The sequence below is a fragment of the Astatotilapia calliptera genome, chromosome 10 (genome assembly GCF_900246225.1).
Source record: "Astatotilapia calliptera chromosome 10, fAstCal1.2, whole genome shotgun sequence".
Lineage (NCBI taxonomy): Eukaryota > Metazoa > Chordata > Actinopteri > Cichliformes > Cichlidae > Astatotilapia > Astatotilapia calliptera.
The window spans coordinates 1,514,685-1,541,090 of NC_039311.1; the positions used below are offsets into that span (position 1 = coordinate 1,514,685).

The 26,406-nt window shown below is 43.6% G+C and overlaps 1 protein-coding gene across 1 annotated transcript in view; it reads left to right on the top strand.

Annotated features, from left to right (window-relative positions):
* Window positions 1–462: 462 nt before the first annotated feature.
* med13a (mediator complex subunit 13a) overlaps window positions 463–26,406 on the top strand; it is a 69,897-nt gene continuing 43,953 nt past the window's right edge. Inside the window, exons 1-3 of the mRNA XM_026183115.1 lie at window positions 463–1,113; window positions 7,529–7,763; window positions 21,140–21,308. Coding sequence (XP_026038900.1) covers window positions 1,048–1,113; window positions 7,529–7,763; window positions 21,140–21,308 — 470 coding nt within the window. The 5' untranslated portion in view covers window positions 463–1,047. The remainder of the gene's footprint in view (window positions 1,114–7,528; window positions 7,764–21,139; window positions 21,309–26,406) is intronic.

The window sequence follows — 26,406 nt, forward strand, 5'->3', positions numbered from 1 at the left end:
ATCACATGCGCTAGGTGGTGCACTGTGTAAGTGAGCAAGTTTATAGGGTTTGATCATTAGTAACAAAATCTGTTGCTCAGTAGCGCCACTTGCGCTGGCCCAGCGGCAATACCTATCAGTCTTGTGTTATTACAGCCCTCATGACCACGACAGTGTCAAATCAACGGCACTAAAAGCGAAAGTCGTTGTCGGGACTTTCAAAGTAAGACGTCCATGAGCGGTAAAAAATTTTTTGCAGGCTCTCTTTTGACATGTTGCATGTAAAAAACAAACAAATGCATTATTTTAGTGAATAAATAGAAATCCCACATGCAATAATTATAGTGTTCAATATCTTTTTCATAACCACGTGTTTATGATATTACTGCAATTGTGAAGAGGAATAATTGCATGCTTTTATTTTTCCGGAAGTGCACCTTACTGTCTGACGCGTGTCTGCACGTGGACGGCTAACTTGCCAAAGATTTGACCACGAATGAGCCAATAGGCTGTGGAAGGCAGAGTTGTCCCTGTGGCCGCCATTAAAGAAAGGAATCCATGAATTCAAATGGAAACCAACAGGAACCGAGGCTGAAATAATGATCGAAATAATCGTTAAAATATAGGCCGGTGCCAGAATTCGAGAGGCTGCTACAGGATGTGTTTCGATTTTAGGCTAAATTTTGCGATGGAGGAGTGAGACAGGACGTTTTTATTTTTTTAAGCGGAGACCGTTTTAGGGCTAAGGGGGAGGGGGAGAGTTGCTTCTTTGCTCTCCTTTTCTTTTTGTTTTATGAACATTTTTCGCTTCCTTGAACGCGGTTTTACTGTGTGCTTTTGACATGTCGACTTAAAGACCACGCTGTCTTTTTTATCCGCTTTTATCCCCGGTGGGAGGAAACTGTAATCGGAAGGTTGTTGAATTAACTATCCTCCAGCCAAATGTTAGAAAAAATATTTCTCGCTGATTAAGCCTGTACATCTTAGAAAACACCGATCCGCAAATTCTTTTTATTTAATTTCCCGGGAAGTGAAATGATGGAGAGTTGGATTTCGCAGTGAAGAAGGATGAGTTCTTGTTTTGTACCAAACGGGGCCAGCTTGGAGGATTGCCATTCCAATCTATTCTGTCTGGTAAGAGATTTAAAACTAAAGGAAAGCAGCCATTTTTAACTAGCTGAACGGGGGCTAAGCTAACGCTAGCCACAGAGGCATCAGTTGATAGCAGCTTAGCTAGGCTTACGGCCCTGTCGAAGCTGACATCGTTTTAGGACAACAAGGTGTCCCACTTTGCTAATATTACCACGTACGCTTGTTATTTTAGTAAGTTTGGCCCCAGGTGTGACCGCTTGCCTATTATAATCTTCTTTCCATTACATTTCCGTTTCCCAGTTCACAAACAACACACTTGAGGTTAACGCCAGTGGCTTGCAAAGCTTCATTTACTTTATGTCATAAGACCCATACACACATACAGAGCAGCATATAGTCTTGTTAGCACGGAAATAAATGTTGTGCATTTTACTGCCAGAGGCAGGACCGTGCTGCCCTGAGTGGAGTTGTAGCACTTTCTCTCCTTTCGCCTCAGCACCTTGTTTATTATTAACTTGCTGCCTCGTTCTCATTGCATTTCCACTGTGTTTTATCGAGTGTTGACCCGTAAACCAAACATTTCATGGACTTCAGTTTGTGGCGTTTAGTCAGAGTCTGACGCTGTGGTGCCTTTGAATACTATTTTCTTTCCCGTGTGTGTGTTTGTGTGGCACTGACAACTCCTGGATGAAAGAATGTCGCTGCCCAACTTGCAGAGCCTGTCGATAGAAACACGCCCCTTAATAAGTCTTGTCTCGAAAGCTCTTTCCTTTTAACAGGCATGTTACTGATATTACCGCCGCAGTTGTCTGTTTGCAACCACTTATCTATTATGTCATCATCTTGTTTATTGGTGGGTTTAATCTCCTTGGACCTCATTTTCTAGTATTCACACCAACTAGGGCACAGGCCCCAGGCTGATTATATAATCTGTGGCATTCATCCCTGGGCACTACATCACACGGGGAAGCTACACACCTCAGCTACACCTAACGTTCTACACCTACCACCACCATCAGCATCTTGCCAGTTGTGGCTAGTTGGCATCACCCTAAATAGTTGTGGTTATGCTTCTAGCAGCTCAAAGCTCCCAGTATTCTTTTAAATCCCGTGCACTAAGAGCCAGTTGTGTGGTCTACAGTCTTAGCCACAGCAGCAAATGTAAAGGTGCTGCTTGAGCAGAGCGTCTCTGGGATAATCAGGAACACGGTCTGAATGTGTTTGTTGTTGCAGTTAATTGGCTTGTCAGCAGGCTTAACTCCAGTTTCACTTGTAGGTTAGCCGAGGAGCACAATGTGCTCGTCTCCAACCGCAGGAAATTGTTAATGTGATTGTCAAGTGCTGAAATGCACCCTTTAGAAAAAGGAGACTTCTTTTATAGATTAAATGACATAGAAACCACTCTGTGGTGCAGTGGCAAGGCTGCAAAGTGCATAGATTGTGACTCAGTTTGTTAATGTTATTATTAGTTATTATATTATTATTATTACATGAAAACCTCAAACAAGAAGTGAGACTACAAGTGCATCACAAGTAATTCTGACACAGAATCTAGCATAATAACAGTTGAGTGAAATATTACACTGTTCTTACCACAAATTGACACAGCTGTCCGCCCCCTAAAGGTAACGTTTTGCTGCAGAAAATCCCCACTCTCTCAGTACTGCTCTGTTGGGTCGATTGTGTGTGCTGAACTCATAATTACAATGTTTACGACAGCACTTGAAGGCAGCGTTGGCTACAGTATACAGGCGAGATAGAGGCTGGTAGTTGTGGTGCTGTGCCTGTCTGGCTGACATTTTCCTGCACACTGAGACTAAGCATAACACCACTGCTGTTATGACTCACTTACTGAACAGACTCCACTTTGTGGTTTTATGGTGAAAGAATGCGAAGACTTTGTGGTAGTCTCTCCCCCCCGTTCATTTTTCCGTGGATACTCTCCTCTGGAGTATGATACTACTTGTTGCATGCTTTTTCTTTCTTTTTTCTTCTTGGCATTTTTAAAGTGGGCTTACTTGGAATAACTCGGAGTGTAAGGTAAATTTATCTGTTCCTCCACTATGAAACACAATTGCAGCTGCCTTGTTGTGAAATTTATAGTTGGACCTGCGATACATTTATGAGCTGGAGAAGGCTGTAAACTCTAAAGAACCACTTGGCAGAGATCTTCCTTTCAGCGATGTGCATCAGTTGAAACTGATTGAATTTTTGCATTCTCCTGAACTCGAAATGCAAACTCACACTTGGTAGTTTCAGGTTTGTTTCCTGACAGTTAACGGTGGGAGAGGGGCAACAGGCAGGAAGAGGGACTTGCTATAAAAGGAGCATATGTGGTATGATTAGTGAAGCTTCACCTGGTGCTTGTCTCTTATCTTGAAAGGCATCTGCTTGAACACAGTGTTCCCATACCAAGAACCAGAACTCTTAAGTTGCTGGAGGGAAGGTGAGCAGCTGGCAAAAGCAGGGGTCATAACCTCCCCTGAGCAGGCATCACCTCAGGCAAACTTCCTGCCTGTATCCACTGGCTTTTTGGCCTTAGCTTCCCTCGTAATGCAGCAGTGTGATTTTTCTGGTTTGGCATATGAAAGACAAAACTTCTCGTGACCCACATCGCTTACGCTGCCGGGACATCTGTATAAGCTGCTGCTCACATACCTGAGCATTTACTAAGACACAGACGGGTGCCTGAAATGTTCAAGGCACACTCGTGCACACAGCCGGGACAGCATGAATGTTGGAAGGAAATACAGATATCCTTGGCATCCCCTGTTCTTTTTTTTGCGCACACACACAAGCTGCAACTAATTTATTTTGAAAGCACAGACAGAACAATTGCAGAAGGCACATTTATCCTTGATAGAGCAGTCTGCCTGTTGGATATTGTTGATGGGAGGCAAAGTACTGATGTGTCCGGCCTTCAGTCTCTTGCCTCTTAAAGCTCAGGACAATCTAAGGACAAAGGGAAATATGTGGTTTGATTTAGTACACTGTCACGTGTTTTGTGTCAGGTTAAAGACTGTTATGACAGCTAAAACAAAGCAGGGAAACAAACTGTAAGCAGGCTGACTGAAGGTGTCTACATTTGAACTACATGAGTTGCAAATGTAATTTAACACCAGTGTAATTCCTAACTGATGTAGCCAACTGTGCGTCTGTGCACCCTGAGAGATTACTTGTTTAAGAAACAGGTTGTATAAAAGCCTTTCACATGTTGTTTAAAGGTTGCGCGCAACTCAAACGACAGAACGTCGCTGGCAGGCAGTGCTGCCGAGAACTTTATCACATGCACACAGAGACGATTTGATCATCTATAAATGCAAAGATGGACTTTTAGCATTTGATGTTGTGGTGTTTGAAGAATTATAATTTACATCAACACATTTTCATTCGTCTTCATTGAGTCCATCCGTTATGAATCAGCAGTAGAAATATTTGGCTTACTTCCCGTCTAAACAAAGCAGATTCTGCTTGACATCTTGCAGGAGGAGACGGGTTTTTATTACTAAGTGGCTTGAGACATTTTCTCATCCAATTCTTCCCAGTAAGCTTAGCGGGTACAGATGTGTCGATAAAATAGAGCTGCTTTTTGTGGTCTTTGCTTGGCAATCCTATTGTCAGTGGAATAGACCAGAGGAACTCGTCGGTACAGTATTTACCCGAGTAGCTCGGTCGATGTTACGTTAGGGTTCAAGTCAAAATTTTTCGTTGATTTCTTTTGTGTAAGAAAATGTGTCCACGGACAGATATGAAGCCATAGCAGAAATGTTAACCATTTGCTAAGGGTTCACTTAACGCGTTGCATAAGTTGTCCTACACTGTGCACAAGCTTCATAAAACTCAGTCTCCTGTATTCAAGCAGCCACCGTAGTTTTTGACTGACAGCATTTCACTGTTGAACCAATTCACCATATTTTCACCTTCTAGATAAGGATGAGGCTGTGATAACATTGACAGCCCTGTTAAGTTGTTGCATTGTGTAACAGGGATCATTTATTGCAAAGTAAATAAAAGAATAGAGGAGGCTGTAGCAGTTTGATAAAGTTTCCGTTAATCATAAAGTCACATATCAAGGTTTGGAAGTGTCAGATTTAAAAAACAAAAACATGCACAAAGGCAGGCAGTTACTTTTTCACTGAAACGATTTGTGTGTGTGGTGTTTTTAAGTTTTATTATTCTAAGTTGTAATTTGATTGCATACTGCACATTAACTGCAGTACAAGAAAGTGTGTAACAAACAGCTGATGGCTGCAACTGCAGAGTAAGATGAAAATGTTCTGTTTCATTCATTCAAGCAGAAGCGTTACTCAGTGTTTTAGCAGTAAATCTCAGAGCCACACTGGATGTGGAGAGTTAACCAACTGTTTCATCTTCTCAGCTGATCAGTTTTTATGCATTTAAGTGCAACACGGTATAGTTAAGCCTCTTTTTTTAAGGAACTTGTCAGAAATACATTTTCACTTAATTGACTAAATATTAATGATCTTTATTGTTTTATTATAGATTACAACCGCTTAATTGCCTGTGAATGTAATACTTATGTGAAAGAACAGAGTAGGAAGTGATCAGATAGAAGAGCCCTGTAGCCACTATGTAAATTCAGGGAAGGCTTTTTATTGCTTGCTTGCTTAAGATAACTCAGCAATAGCAAAATGTCAAGGTAATGCTTATTCCAGTTGTATTTTCAGTGTTTCTCCATAGACGGCTCGACAGTTATTTAAAAAAATATCACAGGAAATATTTCAGATGGTGCAAGTATCTGGAAAAGATAATTATACAAACTGTATTGGCATTAATTCAGTATAGAAACTTGTCTGAGTAACGGCTGATGTACTGCGACCGACTTGCAGACTGTGTGCAGCACATAATCACTTCTAAATGTGTGAAACCAATATGGATGAGTGTGAGAGGCCTGTAATAAAATCTGTAGTGCACTCAAGACCAAAACCTTTTATATGGTGAAATGCACAATGCCATGGGGGACAGGCCATGGTCAGTAAGCTGATGAGGGCTGTTCACTTGCTAATTGCCTATCTGTACTGCCTATGATCTGGTTTCACAGTTAACCGTTGTCTTCGCCCTCCCTTTGCATTGTGTGCACAGATGTTTCCGAGCGAGGTGCAGGTGTAAAGAAGCGCTTCTCGCACTCCAGCAGGAAGGAGCAGCCTAACTGCTGCAGCTCTGTTACACACAGTTGTACACAGACTCATTTCTGCTGCTTAAATCTTGGAGTTTGTCCTCAGCATGTGCAGCTGCTTTGAATTCCCCAGGAGTCTGGTTGTGCATCAGAGACCATGGTGTTTTGATCATACACATGACTATAAAGCAACCTTGGGCTTTTTTGTGTTTGACTCTCGGTTTAGTGGTCGAGCTTGTCTGTATTTGAACAAGCAGCCAGGCTGTTTGTTGCATGTTGTATCATATAGCGAGCCTTTACAGGATTCATGCTTAAACTGATGTTTTTTTTTCTGCTTGTGGGTGGAAATATTCATGGTGTCTTGATCTCCTAACTTCTTGTTGTGATCCAACTCGGCTCCAGCTGACACAACACAATGCCTCCCTGTCCCAGCTAACACCATAACGCTAACGCCACTGCTTGACCACAACCGCTGGTAATCACTTGCTCTGGCTCAGTGCCTTTGCACTTGAATTAGGACGTCCCTTGAACTGTAATGGCTTAATTGGTTGAATATACAGACAGACAGCTTGCCAACTCGGCCAGAACGAAATGAAACTAAATGGTGGGAAGATGAACAGTCTGTGTTGTCGAAGATTACTTAAAATGATGTGCCCCTAAGGCATTGTGTGTATGTGTATTTTTTTATGGTAGTTAGCACGTGTGCATGTGTTTAGGTAGACATGGGTAGTCAGTCAGCGCTTGGGTGATAAGCTGCAGTGCCAGCCAGCAGCAGAGCGTAATGTTCCTGTTTTAACACTTAATAACCCCACCAGTGATTTACTGCCTATGAGGCTTTTTCCTGTGTGTTTTGTTCTCTTTATAAAAGCCAGACAGTGTTTATAGAAACCCCCCCCCCCCCCCCCACACACACACACACACAGTACTCTCCAATAATGAGGATTAAGCTGGTGAGACCACATTTACCAGCATTAGTTTTTTCCTGTGAGTGTTTCCAACATGTCTTTCATGATCGCAGCTGAAACATTAAGTACAAGATCTTTTACAGAAACAGTCGAATGTCCCACTTTGTTTGCGGCTGTTTCTCGTTTGCGTCTGTAGCGAAATGTTTTCTCCCTCACAGTCTCGACAGCATGGGGTGTTGTCAGGATAGTTAGGGGGTGAAAACCCCCATAAAAGAGGATTAATACTTACTCTTAACACTCTGCTCACCACATGTTTCCTCAGAGGTGCTGAGTGGGTCCCAAAGCAGCGACTCTGCACACTAACAGTTTCTCCCCCCCCCCCCCCCCCCCCCCCTCTCTCTCTCCTGTCTTGCAGGCTGACTTGACAGGGATCAAATGGAAGAGGTTTGTGTGGCAGGGTCCCACCTCTGCACCAATCCTCTTCCCGGTGACGGAGGAGGACCCCATCCTATGCAGCTTCAGTCGCTGCCTGAAGGCTGATATACTAAGCGTGTGGAGGAGATGCCAGCAGCAGGGTCGGAGGGAGCTTTGGCTCTTCTGGTGGGGTGACGACCCAAACTTTGCTGATCTCATCCACAATGAGCTTGCAGGTGGGAACTCTTTTGCATACACAGAAGTGCCATTAATTAGAATAAATAAGCAATGCATGTTACATTTACTGTTTAGGTGCATTGCATTTCTGCAGCTTCCTCTCTCTATGAAGGTCGGAGTCAGTTATAGGATAATAGCCAGATTAGTACCAGAGTTCAGAGGAGCAGGGCTGTTTGATAAAGAGATGCCCCTCACAGTTTAAGAGCAGTTCATTTACACTACTGCAGAAAGATGAACAGATAGTGTGGCAAGTTGTTTGGTTTTTTTCTTTTAGATGATGATTGAGTACAAGTGGAATGTTCTTTTATTTTGTCAGAGAAATGACTCAAGTCAAAAAGCCATTGTAGGAATATGAAATTCTACTTCTGCTGCCTCTGTCAGACTGAACCAAGGTTGCATAGCTAAATGAGTAATGGCTGTAAAAGATAGCAGAAAGTGTCGAGGACTCGCAGCTTGTGTAACAGAAGCACTTGAACATGCATCCCCCTATCAAGAAACGTTATTGGTTGTACAATGAAAAATGATACAGATGTCACCGCATGATTGTCAGGTAGGCACAGGGGAGGTACGCTGAAAGTGCGAGCCTCAAGCAAGTGTCGCTATCTGTGTAATCCAACACCTCCGTAGTGCCCCCACCCTTTGCCCTTCTCTGACTGATAACCCAGCCAGCCAGCCAGACTGGTAGTGCCAACATCTGCAGGGCTAACTCCCTCTCCCTGGAGACACTGGGCATCATGCTGTGTTATTATTACTTGTGTGTTTAAAACAGGGTTAACATGTCTGAGTGGTCCTAGGCTGCGGCTAAGGAATCAGCAGCTTGCCTTTTGGCTCGAACAAGCAAGTTGGAAGTCACATGTCACCGTTTTGCACAGGGTTAACAAAAAAGGAAGAAGGTATAAGAAGCAGAGCAGGGGCAGCCATGCAGAAATGAGGCACATGCACCCCCACCCCTGACCCTGCTCTGCTTCTTATTTAACTTTTTTTTAGTAATAGTACAATTACTGGTGGAAGATGGGAAAAGGCCATCTTTATGCATGCTCTCTGCCATGTAGATTGCAGTTTGGAGTCTGAGCTAAATACAGCCTGCCTGTGACACCCCCCCCCCCCCCCCCCCTCCCCTTATTATGGGACATTGTGCCTGAAGTAGCCTCAAAATGGGAGCTGAAGGCTGCAATGGGCAGCACATTTAACTCTTAACAGGTCCTGGTAGTAACCCAAAGTGTTTGGCTCAGGTCTTCTGATGTAGGCTGCTGGGGTCACTGCTGTGTTCTGGCTTTGGGCAGATTAAACATATTTAGTGTTTCAGGAGATGGATATTAGGTAATCAGATATTGTCTAGAAAACCTGGACTGGTATTTTTCCTTCCAGGTATTTTAACACCAAAAGGATGAATCATGTTTTTGCAGTAGTCTCGGCAGCTCGTCTTTGAGGTGTGGTGTTATTTGAATTTTTAATTAACCTCCATTGTGCCTTTTCCTCTTGGGACTAATCTTGACACGGACAGTCAGAGGCTTTTTGCACCGTCCTTGTCTTTGGGTCTTTTCGTGGGGCTGTGACAGCTCTGTACCATTAATGCCAGTGCTGAGCGTGTGAGCGCTCGCAGCAGTATTCTCCTGAACAACAACTGTTGCCACTCAGACAAAAGCACCTCATTGCCACTGGTATAAGTGGAAACCAGAGGCTAATTCCGTTTGAAGTCGGAAATCGGAATCTCCGAGTTTTCGGTCAGAATTTACAACAGGAACACCCGATCAAGTCGTACTTCCTAACGGGAAAGTCAGAGAAGCCGCATGAACCCTGACTTAAGAGTCCAAGATGGCAGCAGTGCATGTAAACATTAGTGAAATTGTAAAATCTGTAGCATTACTGCCGTTTATGTCTGACTGGTTAATTAAGACACACAGAGCACTAACCAGCCTCTCTCCATCAACGTGCTGCAGGAGTGTTGTACTGCCAGCATGAATGGCTTCACCCTTCTGAGGAGCAATGTCAGTTTTCCTCGCTTTCCCGACTTTTACTATGGGAATGCACTTAAACTGAGAATGATGTCACTTCGAGGCAAATGGATTGCTTCAAATGAAACACTTTGTCAGAAGTTTTCTTTGGGGTTGCAAATTCAACAAGTCAACCCCAAATTTCTAAAGCCACATCTTTCCAAACTGTTGCAGCATCTTGTTGCAGCGTTTTATAACCCACCTGTATATCTCTGCGTTCCTGTACTGACGTATCATAAAGAACCGACGGGATTGTACGCTCCCGTCTTCAGCCCAGCGCACGGTTACATAAATTGCTGCGCAGGAAAACTTCTCAGTTCCCAGATTAGAGGTTTTATTCATTTCAGCTCGCAACAGAAAGTCAATTGAATGTTAATAAAGTAGAAAGTGATCATCCTGAACACCAGGACACCAGCTCGAGCTGAGTGTGGGTCTCTGGGCGGGTGTCCCAGAGGAAGCAGGGTTCTGAATGAACACTTGCTTGTGTTTATGGACTCTTCGGGGTACCCTCCCTGTTGAGGTGTGAATTGACAGATAACTCCAACCTGTGCATCCAACCGGAATGTCACAACTGTTGTCGCCTTTTAAGCGCCTCAAACTCTCTGTTGTCGTTCTCTTTTCTTTGGTTCCTGGCATCTTGGGAATTTGAAAAAGCTTTATTTTCTTTTTGTTTTTTTTCCCAGCCTCTATTTTTTTTTTTGTCTTTAGTGCAATGTTGGCGGTAAACATGAAAATCCGCTCTTGTCCTTTCATTTCAGCAGCTGAAATGGCGCTTGCTCATTCCCCCACACCCTCCTTTCCACCCTCATTAGATTAGCAGCCTGTGAAAGTCTTTTAATTTTGAGCAAGTGCCATTTCTGTATACCAGTGTGCCAGTAATCCCTTCTCTCCAGGGAGATGAGGGGAGAAGGAACGAGCCAGAGAGATGGGAGTAGTGAAGGGCGGAAAACTTAAGGGATCTTTTAACGTCAGACTCTTAATCACCATTGAAGGAATGTAAGGGGAACAAACCACCAAGCCCCTTTTCCACACTGTTGGACAACCCGCGTTGCTTGCACTTACACAACGAGAAAACTAATTCTAATCTTCCCCTGGCCATGCACAGAAATTATTCCCAACAAGTGAATGCCATTGCTGAATTAAACGCCCCCCCCCCCCCCCCCCCCCCCCCCCCCCCCCCCGCGCCCCAACTGGGTTAGTATAGGCATGTATTCTTATGCAAATGCAGTGCTCTCTTCATCGTCGTCTCCCCCTCAAAAGCTGGTGGAGTCTCCTGACCAGGGGCAACCAGAGCGAAAGATAAATGCCTGCCTTTTCCTCCTCTCAAAGACCCACTGATCTTTCTTCTTTTTCCTGTTTTGCATAGAAATTAGGGAGTGGATGTCTGTCTGTGAGGGTAATTGCTCCATTGCACATTTGTCCTCAGTCTCCACTAGCTCGCTCAGGTCCTTTTTCTCTGCAAACTAAGTCCCGCCGAGGCTTCTGCTGCCAGCAGCCTGACACCACGTTTCTCTGGGGTGATTCCAAGTTCAGTGTTCCCCCAGCTGAACGTGACCGTAGAGTTGGTGGAGCTGCACTCACATATCAGATTTTTACATTTCCATGTTACGTCTAAGCTGAAAAAAATAGACAAAAATTCTGAAGATTTTTTTTTTAAAGAATAACTGAATAGTTCAGTTTAACTTCAGTGTTGCTGTATTATAATAGCTAATGTCTGCCTCTGAGTCGACAGATTTCAAATTGAAATGATCTGTTTCTGCTGTCCAGAACGGATTATCAGCGGCCCCTCTCTGCTTCGGTCATTGGTGGCCCCACATCTATTCATTACTGGGTGCTGGGTTAGATCCTTGAAGAGAGGAGAGACGATGGGGGCGGGGAGGTTGCGTTTACAATGCCCACCTCCTCCGTCAGTTTGATGATGAACACACTGAGACGTGTTCAGCGATGGAGGGAAGAAAAGTGCAATTTAGCAGCACTCTGTGGGCTTGTTTTTGCACTGATCATCTAACAGTTGTTTAGCTTTTTTTGCTGTTACGCTGTAATGTGTTTGTAGCTTTGCCAAACTTTTGGAGAATTTTCTTTTGTTGTTGTCGTCTGATGACTTTTGTCTGTGTTTGAATCAAGGATGAAATCAAAACAAGCCTGCTTTGCACCTCAGGGCAGAATCTCCAGTTCCAAAGGGCATATTTCAGTAGTCGGTGAGGGTCTGTTAGCTGAAAGTTTCACTTTCTCACAGGTCGGCCTAACCCCACCCCCCCCTGTGAAGATCTCTCGACTGCGTATTTATTGAACTGCCCTCAGATCTGTGACAGGTGCTCTGTTTGAAGCACGTCCTGCAGAATACAGATGCATGTTGACAATATTCACAAAATTCAAATATTAAGTGTTTGAATTACTGTATTTCCCAGACTACAAAGCGCACCTGAATATTAGCCGCACAAGCTAAAATCAGGGGAAAATCCTGTTTTGTACATACATTAGCCGCACCTGACCAAAAGCCGCAGGTGGTTCAATGTTGACTTATCATATGTAAGAGTAGAGCTGGGCGATATGAGATTTTTTCATATCACGATATGTTTTTTTCATTTCAGGCGATAACGATATCTATCACGATATAAGCCAAATAACTATATTTGTAAGATTTAAATGTGCCGTTGCTCACAAGTAAAATGTGAAATAATCAGCAGCTTGTTTTTATTTAAATATTTATTTCCCATAATAAGTTCAACAGGGTAGATGTACTTAAGGAACATGAGACTTTTTCAGATAAATAAAGGCAAATATTGCAAACTACACAAAAGGCAGCCGCTAAAGCGTTTAAGTTTCAAAATAGAACAAACGAAACAGACTAAATTGTCAATTCCACTTAGAAACAAAATATTAATTCTAAAAATAAATCTTAGTTTGTTTTACAGAAGAACAGACAAAACTGACTAACTTTTGTCAATATCAAATAAACTGAGAACTAAAAGGAAATTCTCAATCTCTCCTTGTTGTATAGCTGAGCTTTTCAAACAGTTTTAACAGTTACTTTATTCTGACAAAAGCCGAATGACGAATCAGCGCTTCCAGTCAGAGACTGAGGCTACGTCCACACGTACACGGGTATTTTTGAAAACGGAGATTTTCCGTTTTCGTTTTAAAAAATAATCCCGTCCACACATAAAGGCAGAAATGAAGGAAAACGCTGCTATGAACATGCCAAAGCAGCAGGTGGCGCTAGATTCCTAACCGTGCAGAAATGTTGGCCAATCAGAAGTCTAGAAGCCTCGGTGGGAAAAAGTAAACAAAGCTGGGGCATAGAAGCAGAACCGAGTCGTATGTGTGGAGGGACAGTAACTGTGTGTATATGTAAGCATTTAAACACTGCAGAGAGTAGAATTAACAGTATTGTAGAAATTCATTTCACTGAAACAATAACGTGGCGCACAGTGTGACGCATGCACCAGTTTATTGTATTTCCAGACTTGCTTTCGGCACAATTTACAGTGCAGCTACTCTGTTTTTAGTCAGACTTGAAATAGCCGAAATACCTTCACACTACGGAGCTTCTATGGCTCTTCCGTTCGACAATCTCTCCGGCGTTGGAACCATCATCTGTTTTCTCTTCGGTCACGCTCGGTTGATTTTTCTAGTCGGCACACTCATTTCCTCCATTACCCGCTGGCTGCTTCCCAAACAAACACACGTGCGGCTTGGCACTTGTGCTGTACGTAACAAGTCACGCGACGTGACGCTGCGGCTGTGATTGGTTCGGCTCTGCGCTAATTAGTTTGGATTGGCTGATCTTTTTATTTTTTATTTTTTATTTTATTTTAAGAGGACAAGAGCGGCGAGGTCTATCGCGATAGCTTAATTTCTCTATCGAGTAAAAGTTATATCGCGATACATATCGTTATCGTTCTATCGCCCAGCTCTATGTAAGAGAATATGCACAAAGCGAATTGTCAGGAAACAGATGGCTGTTTGGAGACGCACCCCTTTTATTAATATTTTGAAAAACAAGTTATGGGTACATATTTGCATAACTTTTTAGGTATATGTACAAGTAGCGGTAATTACAAGTACGAAACATGTACTGTGCTTCATAAATGAGTAACAAATGTAGTACATAACAATAACCTGCAGCACACCAGAAAAATAGATTCAGACTACCTTTCAGGCTCAGGTGCAGTGACACGGCTTTAACAAGAAGAAAAGTCAGTCATTCACCATCTTTCTTTTCTTCCTGCGCTCTAAAACCACCAAAGTCCTCTTCTCCAGTGTCAGATATGAACAGGCTCAGGATGGCTTCGTCATCCACTCTCAGCTTCTCTTCTTCGTCACTTTCAAAACCAAACAAATCCTCGTTGTCAGTGTCAGAGTCGAACACCCTCAGAAGGGCCGTGGCGGTGTCCTCCTCTCCATCATGCAACAGTCCAGCCCTTCGAAATCCGTTGGTGATCGTGGATGTTTTCACACTTTTCCACGCTGTCAGAATCCACCGGTGGAGTTGAGCATAACTTGCTTTTCGCAAGTTTATCGCCGCTCGTCATCCACGCCTCCCGCTGAACGCTACTTTGAAGTTTGTTTTTCGAGCTGCTTGTACGGCACTATGTTGCCTGGCGGATGGACATGTGACCAACATACCACTCTTGAACCCCGATACTGTGTGTCTGATCACATGCCCTTCCGCCAGGCAACGTAGTGCCGTACAACAGCGGAACAAACAAAACAAATCGTCTTACGATATGACAAAAATCACGGACAATCCAGAGAAAAGCCGCACCTGACTAAAAGCCGCAGGGTTCAAAGCTCGTGCACAACGTAGCGGCTTATAGCCCGACAATTACGGTACACTCCCTCATTATTTAAGTACCATTGATTCTTTAAACTCCCCATTGCGAGTTTAAAGGTTGCCTCTGCTGTTAATTTTTTGTAAGCCATTAATTAGGGTCATTTTTTTTTTACATTTTTTACAAAGGTAAATGTGGGATGTTTCATACATGACATATCACCATAAGACTTTGTAATCTAAAGTGATTTTCTTTGAGATTAAATTACAAATGAGTCCAAACAGGTTGGTTACTGACTTGTGATTGGTTTAAAGCAGGGCTTACCCTTTTGAAATTGCTCTGTGAGCTGATTTATTCTGTGTGTAGCATGCTGATGCGTTGCATGTGGTAGCCTATAAGTGACTTTTTGCAATCTGAATTAGACAGATGTGTTTATAAAAGCAACGCTTTTATTAGATTGAGTAAATTTCCGTTACATTAAGCTCAGTCCCTCATAATTTTTTCCTTGCGGTTGCCTGGTTTGAAAGACGTGGTTGAGACTTGCGTCGGTCTAGGATCATATGCGTACATAGCAGTCATAGTCCTGGCACAAAAATGACGAGCCATCCGTTATGTGAACGTCTGACTCTGTGGACTAAGATTCTCACTTGGATAGTGACAGAGGTGATGACACGCAACACGACTTGTGATGCAGATTCAGTCCCACGATGATGTAAGGCCAATTGTAAATGCTGTAGCCCAGTGGATGCCCCAGGCAAGGATTCAGAAAGGAGAAACGCCACTCACTCTTTTAGAATTTCCAAAAATTATTGAGGCGGACAGCCCGTGAAAGTCAGACTGAATTTTGAAATCTCCAAGCTTTAGCTGTAAACATGAACAAAGAGTCCACGAAGCTTTGAAGTGGAGCGTGGTTGGCGTACAATTTAGAAAGGAAACATTGTTTCTTTTTCCTTTTTTTGGGTTGTGTGATTGAAAGTTAATGTCCTACAGATACTTTAAAAGTTGCATTTTGTATCTAATGATGCTATAAAGGATGTTTAATGGAAATACTTCTTGATTGCTACCAAACACTTCTGCCCACACATGCGGTAGATTTGTTGAGCTATACGCTGGGGATGTATAGTGGAGATTATTAGTTACACTTGGTTAACCCTAATTTGGGCTTTTTGGTCCCCTCTTCCTTTAAAGGTGGTTCTACACTCGAGTGTGTAATGCAGAGATTGATGAATAGATAAACCCAGAGCAGGTCTTATGGAGAAAAAAGTGGAAGAGGCCGACGGCTTTTTGTGCTTGGGGATCAATTTTCCAGGGCTAATCTCCTGCCTGTGAACCACCCTCCGCTTTCCTCTTTTCCTCCTGCTCCATCTCCCTCGGCCGCTCTCTCTGATGGATCTCCTTTGGCTGGCACGGCACAGGGACTCGGCCATGCATGCAGCTCTGGCCCATGGGTGCACTCTTCCCTCTCTTCTCTCTCAATCCCTCTTTTCCCTCTCTGTTCAAGAAATATTCATTAATTAGTAATGGAGACTTTACAGAGCACTGCTGGTTCTCTCTTTCCTTGCAGATAAGGATGAATAGAGGGAGAAAGTGGAAAGAGAGGAGAGAACCTTTTGGCCAGACTTGGTTAGAATACCCCTGAGCACAGTTGATCACAAGCCATTAATCTTGCTGTTTAATGACTGATTGCTGCCCTAATTGCTTATATACACAGTTGAACATATGTGTGGGTGGGAGAGGGGCCTGTAACATATATAAATACCTTTGAGATTGTCTAATGTGCAGCACATTTTGGTGCTTTTTGGTTTACCGCTACTTCACCGGTTACTCTCGTTGCATCATAGTAAGGAGAAAAATGGGCCAGGCCTCACTCTTTTTAAAAAAAATTTTTTCACCCTGCAGTTATAATTGGTAGGTTAAATAGAAGCGCGCTCTCTGTAGGGACAGAGGATGAACTTAAAACTTTTCACTATGTTTAAATTGTATCAGTCACATGAGACTGATCTCAGTCAAGTCAGGTGCAGTTTAACAGCAAAGAATGTGAAATGTTCATATTTAACCTTTAAAGCTGGCCGAACGTTTGCTTCAACTCACAATGCCCTTCTCTGTTTTTGTAAACACAGAGGACACGCCTCATCATCTGTGATGGCCGAGTTTCTGCTTGTCATTAATTTATGTTTCCTCTGCAACAGTTAAAGCTCTTTCCAAAAGCCTTGACAGTCTCTGGCAGGTTACACTGAGCTGAACTAACATTTTTAGTGCTTTTTATATCTGAGCGACTCGATATAAATGGATTGCTAGCATAGCAACATTAAGACAAAAAAACAAAACAGACTTGTAATCTCCTACGTCAGCCTAAGAGCGATGGAGAATCTTCAAGTGTGTAGATGTTAATGGGCCTCGGACAGTTTGGCTCGTGGGGCAGAAAACTTTGCACCGAGCGGTTCGGCCCTTGTGTTCCAGCTTTTTTCAGTCAGCTTGTGTTTCTTTTCTATAGAAGTAGATGTGAGTTTGCCTGATACTGATGAGCTGCTGTGCTTCTGCCTAAGAGCTTTTATAAAGGTCAACTCATCTGGGTCTGCTGCACAGGAGGCAGAGACATGAAAGTGTCCTAACCATCAGCTGAGCCCATAAATCTTTGTTTAAATGAGGCCACTCATCTTTCACCCCCATGTGCTGACCACCGCCCACCACGCACCACATGTGCGCTCGTTGATCTGCCAGAAAGCTGGAATTTTGGACAAGTGCACATTTATCATGGTTTGGGAAATATTTCGAATATTTTTATTTATTTTCAGAGTCATTTCCAGTCAAAGATGCCAAACATTTTTCAGATGGGAGGATTTGATACTTTGTGTCCTCTAAAGTGAAGCTGATGTGTTTGAGACTATTGGGCTGACGTGAAAACGAGCAAATCGGTTAAATAAATGTAAAGGAATATTTTTATAAATAGTGATTTGTCAGTTAAGTGAGAAAATATTATTGCTTGTTCCATCTGGTGTTTGCTGGAACAGTTCAGTGTGTTCTGCAGCTCGTCACCTTGACTGTGACCTTTGCACGCTGTGAAGTGGATGGATGTTAAGTTACTTCAAGTGTTGGAAGTTTAGTTTCCTTCCTTCCTTTTTTTGTTTTTAAATGTGATTGTGTCTTTTGGTTTAGAGAGGCGGACTGGTAGATTTTGAGCAGAAAGTTATTGTGTCTGTCTGTCTGAAGTGTATTGCAGCGGGCATTGCATGATGAGCACGAGGTCGTTAAAAACACTTGAAGCAAACCAGATGTCTGTTTAAGAGCTACTTGGCGCTGGAGGGAAGGGACAGGCGACGGGGAGGAGGACGAACGGGGCAAATGTGGGTCTTGGCAGAGAAAAGCAAATGGGATAACCATGGCGGTCTTTACAGAGGAGGCCTGAAATGGGACTGGAGGTTTAAGCACTTACTTTGATGTTTTCACGATTTTTCGTCTTTTGAACATTATCGGTCTCAATGATCTGTCTCTCGAATCCTTGATTTCGGCCTAAATCCTATTTTGTTTTTCCCCCTCAAGTCCTTTCTTTTAATCTGCCATCAGTGCCTCAGTTAGTCGGCTTTCTTTTCTTGCTGACTTTTTGCCCTCTTGCCTGTAATACCTCTTTAGGATGGCCTAAAGACCAGATGCTAAATCGCTGAAAGCAGGCTTGTGTTAAGAAAAGGTCCTTCTTGTCTGTTTATGTCCACATTTTCTAGAAAGTTAATGGCTTTATGTTGTTGTTAAAATATTTTTAATCCACTGTTAGCGTTAATTTTTAATGGGGAAATTGTTTTCCTGCCCATTTCCTGCCTTTGCCGTACTTTTCAGTGTTCCTGATCTTATCCCCGAAGATATGTGTGCACCTGATGAATTAGTTTGTTTCTCTGAAAATCGTTGGGAACATAACCCCTTTACTTGGCAGCTAGCCTGAGGGTGTTTTTCTTTTGCTCGGCTGTAATGATTTAAAGGCTAGCCGGAGCTGAAGTTGACTGGATTTGATAGTGTTGGTAATATTTTCCTTCTGAATTGGGCGTCTTTTACATGGCAGGCAGATGTTGCATCCTTGCTTTTCTGGAGTTGAGTAAGCTACAAGCTCTCAGCATCTTAAACCTGCCAAGATGGCATAGAGCCTGTCTCATTCAAAAAAGGAAGCCAGTGTAATTTCCCATGTGAATAACCTTGCAATCATTTTAATTTAAAATGTCGTTACCTGAACTCGCATTAGAACAGCAAGCCAAGAGTTGGCTTAATAATTCAATAAAATTTTGATTAACTTGCTTCTGGGCTGACTCGTACCGCTCTGGCACACGGCGAGCTGACGTGAAGGTGGGTAGGTCACACTCGGTGTTTGTTTCGACTGCGCTCACGCAGAGACGGCACACTCGGGGAGATGTTTGCTGCAGACTTGACTGAAAGGAGCTTAAGTGCTATAAGATGTGAGCAGTGGCTGTTAATGAGATTAGGTCGGCATTCAGGCCAACACTGAATGTGAATCACAAAGCAGCTCTGATATGGGCCCGATCGTGCATTTCTTCATCCAGCGCGGCTAGATGGAGTGTAATGGGTGTCTTGTTTTATTTCAGTTGGACATGCAGACCAATTAAATACAGTCCTGTGCTTTTACGAGTAGTACAGCATCAGGTGGACACTGTAGCTAGGACATTAGGGCATTGTACTTTCCCAATACAGTGGGCAAAAATGATGTCTCACCACTGGACAACGAAGCTCTCTGATTCTCTTATCAGATTTCATTTGTAGCAGCTGTGTAAGTTCCTTCATAGAGAATAACAAGGGCAGCGCTTTTCAAATTCTTTTGCTGCCTCCAGGTCTCCACAAAGCTCTAATAGGTGAAAAAACCCCACACCTGACTTTTTGTACCCGAAGCTGTGGCATTACGCTGACACGTTGCTGTTGTATCGTAATCAGCCTACGGTGATGTCATTATCTCTTAAGGAATTTCCTCTCGTTTGTTTTCATTCCTGAGACGTCTCTTTCTTAAAAAGCTTTCCGCGATAAACATTACGCCCCATCAGCAGAGTGTTTACAGCTGCGCACGTGTATCGCGTGGAATCGGCGATTACTTTTCAGGAAGAGTTTGTGAGGAGGAGACTTATTGGCAGGTGAAAGCAGCGCAGGCATCATCTTATTATTATAGGTGGTTTGAAGTAATAATTCATGTCACTGAGATGTGTAGTAAATTTGTCAGGTCTGAAAGCAAATGGTGCTCGAAGTAAAAAGTGGAAGGGAAAGAATCAGTGCATGAAAGGACGAGGAGTCGAGAGGAGGAGGGGGATTCAGGTGCCAAATCATCATAAGGCTGATTCAGCGTTTGCATGCAGGAGCGTTTCTGCCATGCAAAGGAATGTTTTAATTTTAATAACAGTAAGAAAGTAGATGGGCGTATAAATATACTGGACCGATAGTGTTCACGTGTGCAACATTCTGAGCAAGACGATATTTAGTAAAGTCACTTTGCAGCATGCGTGTAACATTTAAGTTTTACTCTTTGCCTGAGACCAACTTGGGTTCCTACCTGCTGCTGTTTATGGGCGCACTGAGCGAGTGAAAAGGGAGTTGTTGGAGTCTGGAGATCCCTGCTCACCAAGAAACGGCATCACACACAAACTGTTTTATTTAAGGGGGAACTGGTGGACGTAATGGTCACAGACAGTGAATAGCAACGTGAATACAGCAAACATCTGCAGTGAAGTCTCGGTTTTTCCCCAGTGACCTGAAAGCAAAACCGGAGAACTGTTGAATTGTGCTCTTCCACTCCTGAACCCTGGTACTAAACACAAAACATCTGAAACCTCCACCACCTGAAAGCAGGCAGCGGCAGCAGGTTTCCACTTAACCGCTCCCTCTCTCAGTGATCGCACTCTTGTTTGCATGTACACGGCCTGTTTGCCATCTTTCTGACTGTTTTGCATTCCAGGAAATGTTTAATTTCTGTAGCAGAAGTGTCTCTGCGTCCAGACTGTGACAAATATCATGTTACAAGACTGTAACCCGGTCTCCTCTAGTGGTTAAATGTGAATTCACACCGCTGGTGTGATTGGTTGCCACACGTCAGTTTATTTGACAGTTTGTGATGCTGCAGGGTGTTTCATAATGACATCTATAGAATGAAAGGGCCATTTAGTCAGCGTGGATTTTGTTGTGAAGTCGTGGACGCGGCGTGCTCGTGCTCAGTTTGTCAGAAGTTTATACATATTCAGCAGTGATGCGTTATTAAAAAATAAACACTTTCACAGCATTTATGTGTCGCCCACTGTGAAGTCAGATGAGGTCATTCTGGGTGATGAAACGTTTTTAGTGTAAACCTCGGTGTTGGGTGTGATGTGACGATATGTTTAGTTATGACAGTTGGCGTTGCCATATGTAATGTTGTAAACACTGATAAATATCCTTATTAGTGACAGAGCCATCTGATCAAGTGTGAGGCTGCTTCTCCTCAGCACAGCAGCGACACGCTCTGTGCTCTCGTGATTGACATGATTGATTATTTGCCCTGCAGAGTTCTTACTGTTTTCTCTATAAAAATGGTACAAAAGCACTCAAATCTTCACCTTTCTGATAGCTCTTTTCTGTTTTCTTTACCAGCCGAGGACAATGGGCTTTGGGAGAATGGCCCTTCCTACGAGTGTCGCACTCTGCTATTCAAAGCCATCCACAACTTGTTGGAGCGCTGCCTCATGAATCGCAGCTTTGTTCGCATCGGCAAGTGGTTTGTCAAACCCTACGAGAAAGATGAGAAGCCCATCAACAAGAGGTAAGCTGGCACTGCTTGTTCTTGGCCTTATCCTCCTCTTTTTATTTTATAACATTGCTGTTTTGAGTGAGGCTGTGTGTTTGGGTGCAGCTGAGTGGGATGAGCCCTGACGTTAGTGGTTGTGTTCCCACTGTTCACTTGGCATGAATACATGCATTCGTGTGCTGGCTGTGGGGAGGAGCAGGTATCGGATAGTATGGATCGTACCAGGGATTTCCTGTTGTGTTTTTGCTGCAGATCCTCTCAGTAAACATTGTGTTTGGGCTGTCTTTCATGTTTGGCCCTTTTGCTGGAGCCCGAGCAAACAAAGGATCTGGCTTCATATGTGTTTGTTGATGTTTTGAAGCCTGGACTGACCTCAGTCCTGATGGGTGCATTTTTGCTGGGGAGGGGAGGAGGTACCCTTGTGCCAGCACCGTCTGTTTCCTTTCTCTCCTCTCACTCTGTGTGTGTGTGTGTGTGTGTGTGTGTGTGTGTGTGTGTGTGTGTGTGTGTAGCTGAGGTGTCCTCCACCTCCTCGTTGCTATCTGCTGAGCTGGGTTTCTTGCCGTCTGTGTCAGAGTTCATTGATAACAGACAGAGACACGGCTAGTGAGGACAAAATGACCATAGCAGTTCTTCCCCACCAGCTACCCTCCTCACTTTGTCTTCACACTGAACACACAGCCACTGGCTGAAAGCTCCATTGGAGGTCTTTGTAGATAATGCTTTTAAAAACTGCATTTGTAATGTTAGGTGCTGACTAAGATTAAACCATTTGGAGTTGGCATGGTGCTTTTGGTCAGATTTTCCAGACAGCTGATCACGGGGCAGTCCAGCTATTTGATCTTGTGTAGGCACAGCCACGTTTGTTTGTGTTTGCGAGACATTTGCAGCGTCCAGGTTAGAAATTGTGTAAACTGTATCTGCTGCCAGCTTGTTGTTATCACTGCCTCACTGTCGCGTACGAATACGTCTACTGTTTCACTCTCCTACATCTGTAGACAGTTACTCTTGTGTGGTAGCTTCATTTAAACACTGTTATAATAATAGACAAGATGGTACTGAAGATCAAGTAGCTTCTCTCTTGAGCTGTACACATGCCCTGTTTTTAGCTCTATCGCCTCTTTACCCAGTACGCTGATTGCAGAGGGCCCCGGTCAAGGGGAAAAAAACACAATGGTCTTTTCCTCTGCTCTGGAATTCACAGGCCACCCTGTCTGTGCGTCTGGCTTTGCCTCCCTCTCTTTCTCTCCCCTTCCCTCCATCCCCCTCTGCTGTCACGGAGCAGACTGGGCAGGTTATAAATAGTGGTGCAACTACCCTGAATCTCAGTTGTCGTCAAAGATTTTCTTTTCCTCCTCTCCTTTGGTGTGATCTGCAGTGCCCCAGCCGTGCTGGGATTTCAAAAAACACAGCGCCACAAAAGGGTGACAGCAAAGTAACCGGGCTAGTGTCACTGCCGTGTCCCGAACCGCTTTTAATGTAATGCTGTACTGTTAGTTATTCATAAATGGCTCTAGTAATGTTGAACACAGAGCAGAGTCTGACTGTCTTATCCTTCTTTGCCTCTTGTCTCCATGGCAATATTGAAGCTTGCCCTATCAGTACTGTGATAGAGAACTGAGTGTTTACCCCTCGGGAGACCTGATCGTGGTGTGCAGCATGACTCGTTATGACTTATGTCAGTGCGCATATCCAACATCCTTGTCGATGACTGGTTGAGTCCACTGGGAGTGAGTGGAGTCGGAGGGAATTCCCACTCTCATTGTCTTGTGAAAACTCTACTTAACTGTACAATGTTTAACTCCCGGATGCCCCCCACCCCAACTATTGTAACACCATGTAGTTGGATTACTTGACACAGTCGATGTTTGCCAACATAAGCACCTTGCTCTCCTTTCAGTGATTTAATTTAGTGTGACTTTTTCTTCTAAAACACTAATCGACAAGCAAAAGCTAAAATATGAGAATCAGGACGTGGTAAGAAAACTGCAGGTGTGCATGGTCTTTGTAGCTGATTACTATAATCAGAGACGCTGTGTCCAGGAGATACTCATTGTCTTATCTTTCATTTGGAGAGATGAATTAGGAGAACAGTAGTTTTAGAGATCTCCTCATTGAAGCGGTGTAACATAAAGTAGATTTGAGGTTTCTAGACTGAGTCCACGACATCAGTGTCCTGCAGTTATAGTGCCAGGTTTGTTCTTACTGTATCAGTCATAAAACCTTCACAGTGGCCTGCTTGTGTCGTCGTAGCATGCTGGCACCCCCAGTTTAGTGAGTGACTCTGTGATCAACATGTAGACTGAGCGCTTCTTGAATGGCTGTTGGTCTTTTTTAAAAAAGAAAAATCACTCCAGGTTGATTATGGGGGCTGTCCTATCCTGTTTGCCCCTCCTCACAATTCAAACTGACTTTAGTGAGATTGGAAGGTGAGAATTTGAATTCCATCACAACATGACAAAACCAAGTGTTTAGACTATTACTACATATATCGTTATTATATTACCTCAGTCAATGAGGTTATATGATCACCTCGCTCGCTTATGTCTTTCCTGATCTGTCACCTATGCAGAAGCATGCAAGAGCACATTTTTATATTCATTATTCCAGGAATAATGAATATAAAAACTGACTTAAACAGTCATGGAATTAAAAGAAAATCAATGAGAATATATTGTAAATTCTCACTGTGTGCATTTCTACATTTACTCGTAACTGTTTTCAGATGTGATCTGACTGCAGTTGAATCCTCGCTTAAATCCAAACAGGCTTGATTGATTTTGCCCCTTCGTGAGTGCTGATGCGTTATTCCAGCAGTATGTTGTTCTGGATACAAGTGTCTGCTGCAGAGAGCCCAGTCTGGTATAGCTGGACCACAGAGCAGTGCAAAGGTTTACATATACTATTGCTGGATGTTCACCTGTTAACTTCTCACTGCTTTTTGTTTGCTTTGTTGTTCCCTGGTTGGCACTGAGCCACGGTGTATTTACACACTGTATTAATCTGTGTTCAACAGGGCCAAAGTACTTCCATGGAATTGTTATCATGTTGCCTCTTTTCAGTATTTTTTCCCAGTTTTGGAGGAAAATGCACGTGTGTGCTTTGTATCACTTTTATGCCTCTCATTAGTTTTGCTTCTGTGTTTTATGCACCTGTAGTTCAAACAATGCTTTATAGCAGAAAATGTTTGTTTACTTTGACGTTAAATCCATAAGATGCAGACCGACTGGTTGTTTACTGCTGTTGTATGATGGGCTGGTAGATCAGTTGTGTGTAGGCTCTTTGAGAAGTGGTTCTCATCTGGGGAAATATGAAATTGTGATAGGCACATTATTTTCTGTACATACATAGGACGATAAGTATAAGTCACAGTGGATATTTAATGCAATATACAGTGTAGTGTACATGAGTGTACTGCTGGGGCATACTTTTGAATTGGTCAGCAGTCCAAACTTCCAACATTGGAAAAAGATGTTCAAAAGCTGGAACTAATAAATACTGAAACAGCTTGCTGGGTGTATAGCTAAAAATCAGATCTGCAGATGGGAAACGCCGGTCATCCCTCTGATCAGCAGGCGGCTCCTGTGCAGCATCCAAAGTCTCCAGTTGGTGGAGGCTGGGGCCAGCTGACACTGTTCATAACCTCAACCCCAGACCTCAGCACGCCCGTGTTGAAAAGCTTACATCATCCCTGCCCCTCCTCCTCCTCTTCGCTTCTCATTATAGCATGATGTATGTGGCAAACAGTTTTTCTCAATCTAAAAATAATAATAATTAAAATAAAAAACTGCAAAAAGTTGCTCCTCTAGTTATCTTTTATTAGATGACAGACTCGTTTCCATTTGATAAATAAATGGCTGCACGCTGATCAGTTAAATCCCTTTTGTTTAAAACGTGAGCTGCAGCAGCATGAGTCGATCCAGCTGACGGTAATTCTCTTTGTTTGGTGAAAAGGCGGCTCCAAGTTGTGTAGCTTCTGTGAACCTTCTACTGCGAGGTACACTGGCTCCAAGAAAGACAGAGAGGGGGGGAGGGAGGCGGGGAGCGAAGGAACAAGCAAGGGAGAGCTCCTCTTGGTTGTCATGGCAGCAGGGAAATGCACCCTGGGATCGAGTGTTTCCAAGGTGAAGCGGGATGCTCGTGCTCCATTGGTCAGCTTAAGGCAGACTAACTCGTCGACTTGCTCCTAATTGGCTGTGCCACTGAAATTCAGAGCAACATTAAATCCAGCCTGCTTTGAGGTTTCAATTTGATCAGGACAAAAGGGATATTATTTCTTTATCTGCATGGCGTGTGCCGTGTACTTGAAGCGGCATTTACAGCATCGACAATGTACTCCAGCTGCGCTGCAATCAGTGTTAGATTACCACTCCACTGTATTTAAAATGTGTGTATTTTTGTTGTGCATGCAGTTGTTGTTATTGTTGAAAGCATCGTTAACAAGTCAAGCTGTTATGAAATGAGGCCAGTCTGCAGCAGCTCGTATTACAAGAGACACACACACTAACAAACATGTCTCCCACACATGCAACTGTCTGCACTTTTCTGCATGACTGTGGCTTATGTGGATGAGCACATTCTTCCGCTATTGTTTTGGCCCGATGTTGGGAGGTGAATGCGCGAGTCCTGGTTCGCTGTGGCAGGCGGAAGCAGAGAGCAGCACTCTGTTAAGTAGGACAGTGCAGGATAAAGGGCCACTGCCTCCAGTCTGGGGCTAAAGTGCTAAATTTATCCCCTCCCTGCTCCTAGCACAACACAAACACACAAACATGTTCGTCAACAATCAGTATGCGAGCCAGTCCACATCGAGGGCAGTCTCGGTGTTGGCACGCAAGTGGCTGGACATAGAACCCGCAGTCAGCGAGGAAAACGCACGTAGTGCAGTCGCACAGATATAGACATGCAGGAGAGTTCAGCACCTCTGCTCGGTACCCTGCCCCCAGCACTCGACTGCCTACCCCCTGATCTTGCCCACACTTCATCAGTCTCTCTCTGCAGCAACAGGAACTCCAGGGAGACTGGGCTGAGGGACCATGTGACCCGGTGCTCTGGATATATCATGTTGCTGGAGAGATCCTGTCCAGAAGATAAATATGGCTCTTAAAGGAAAATA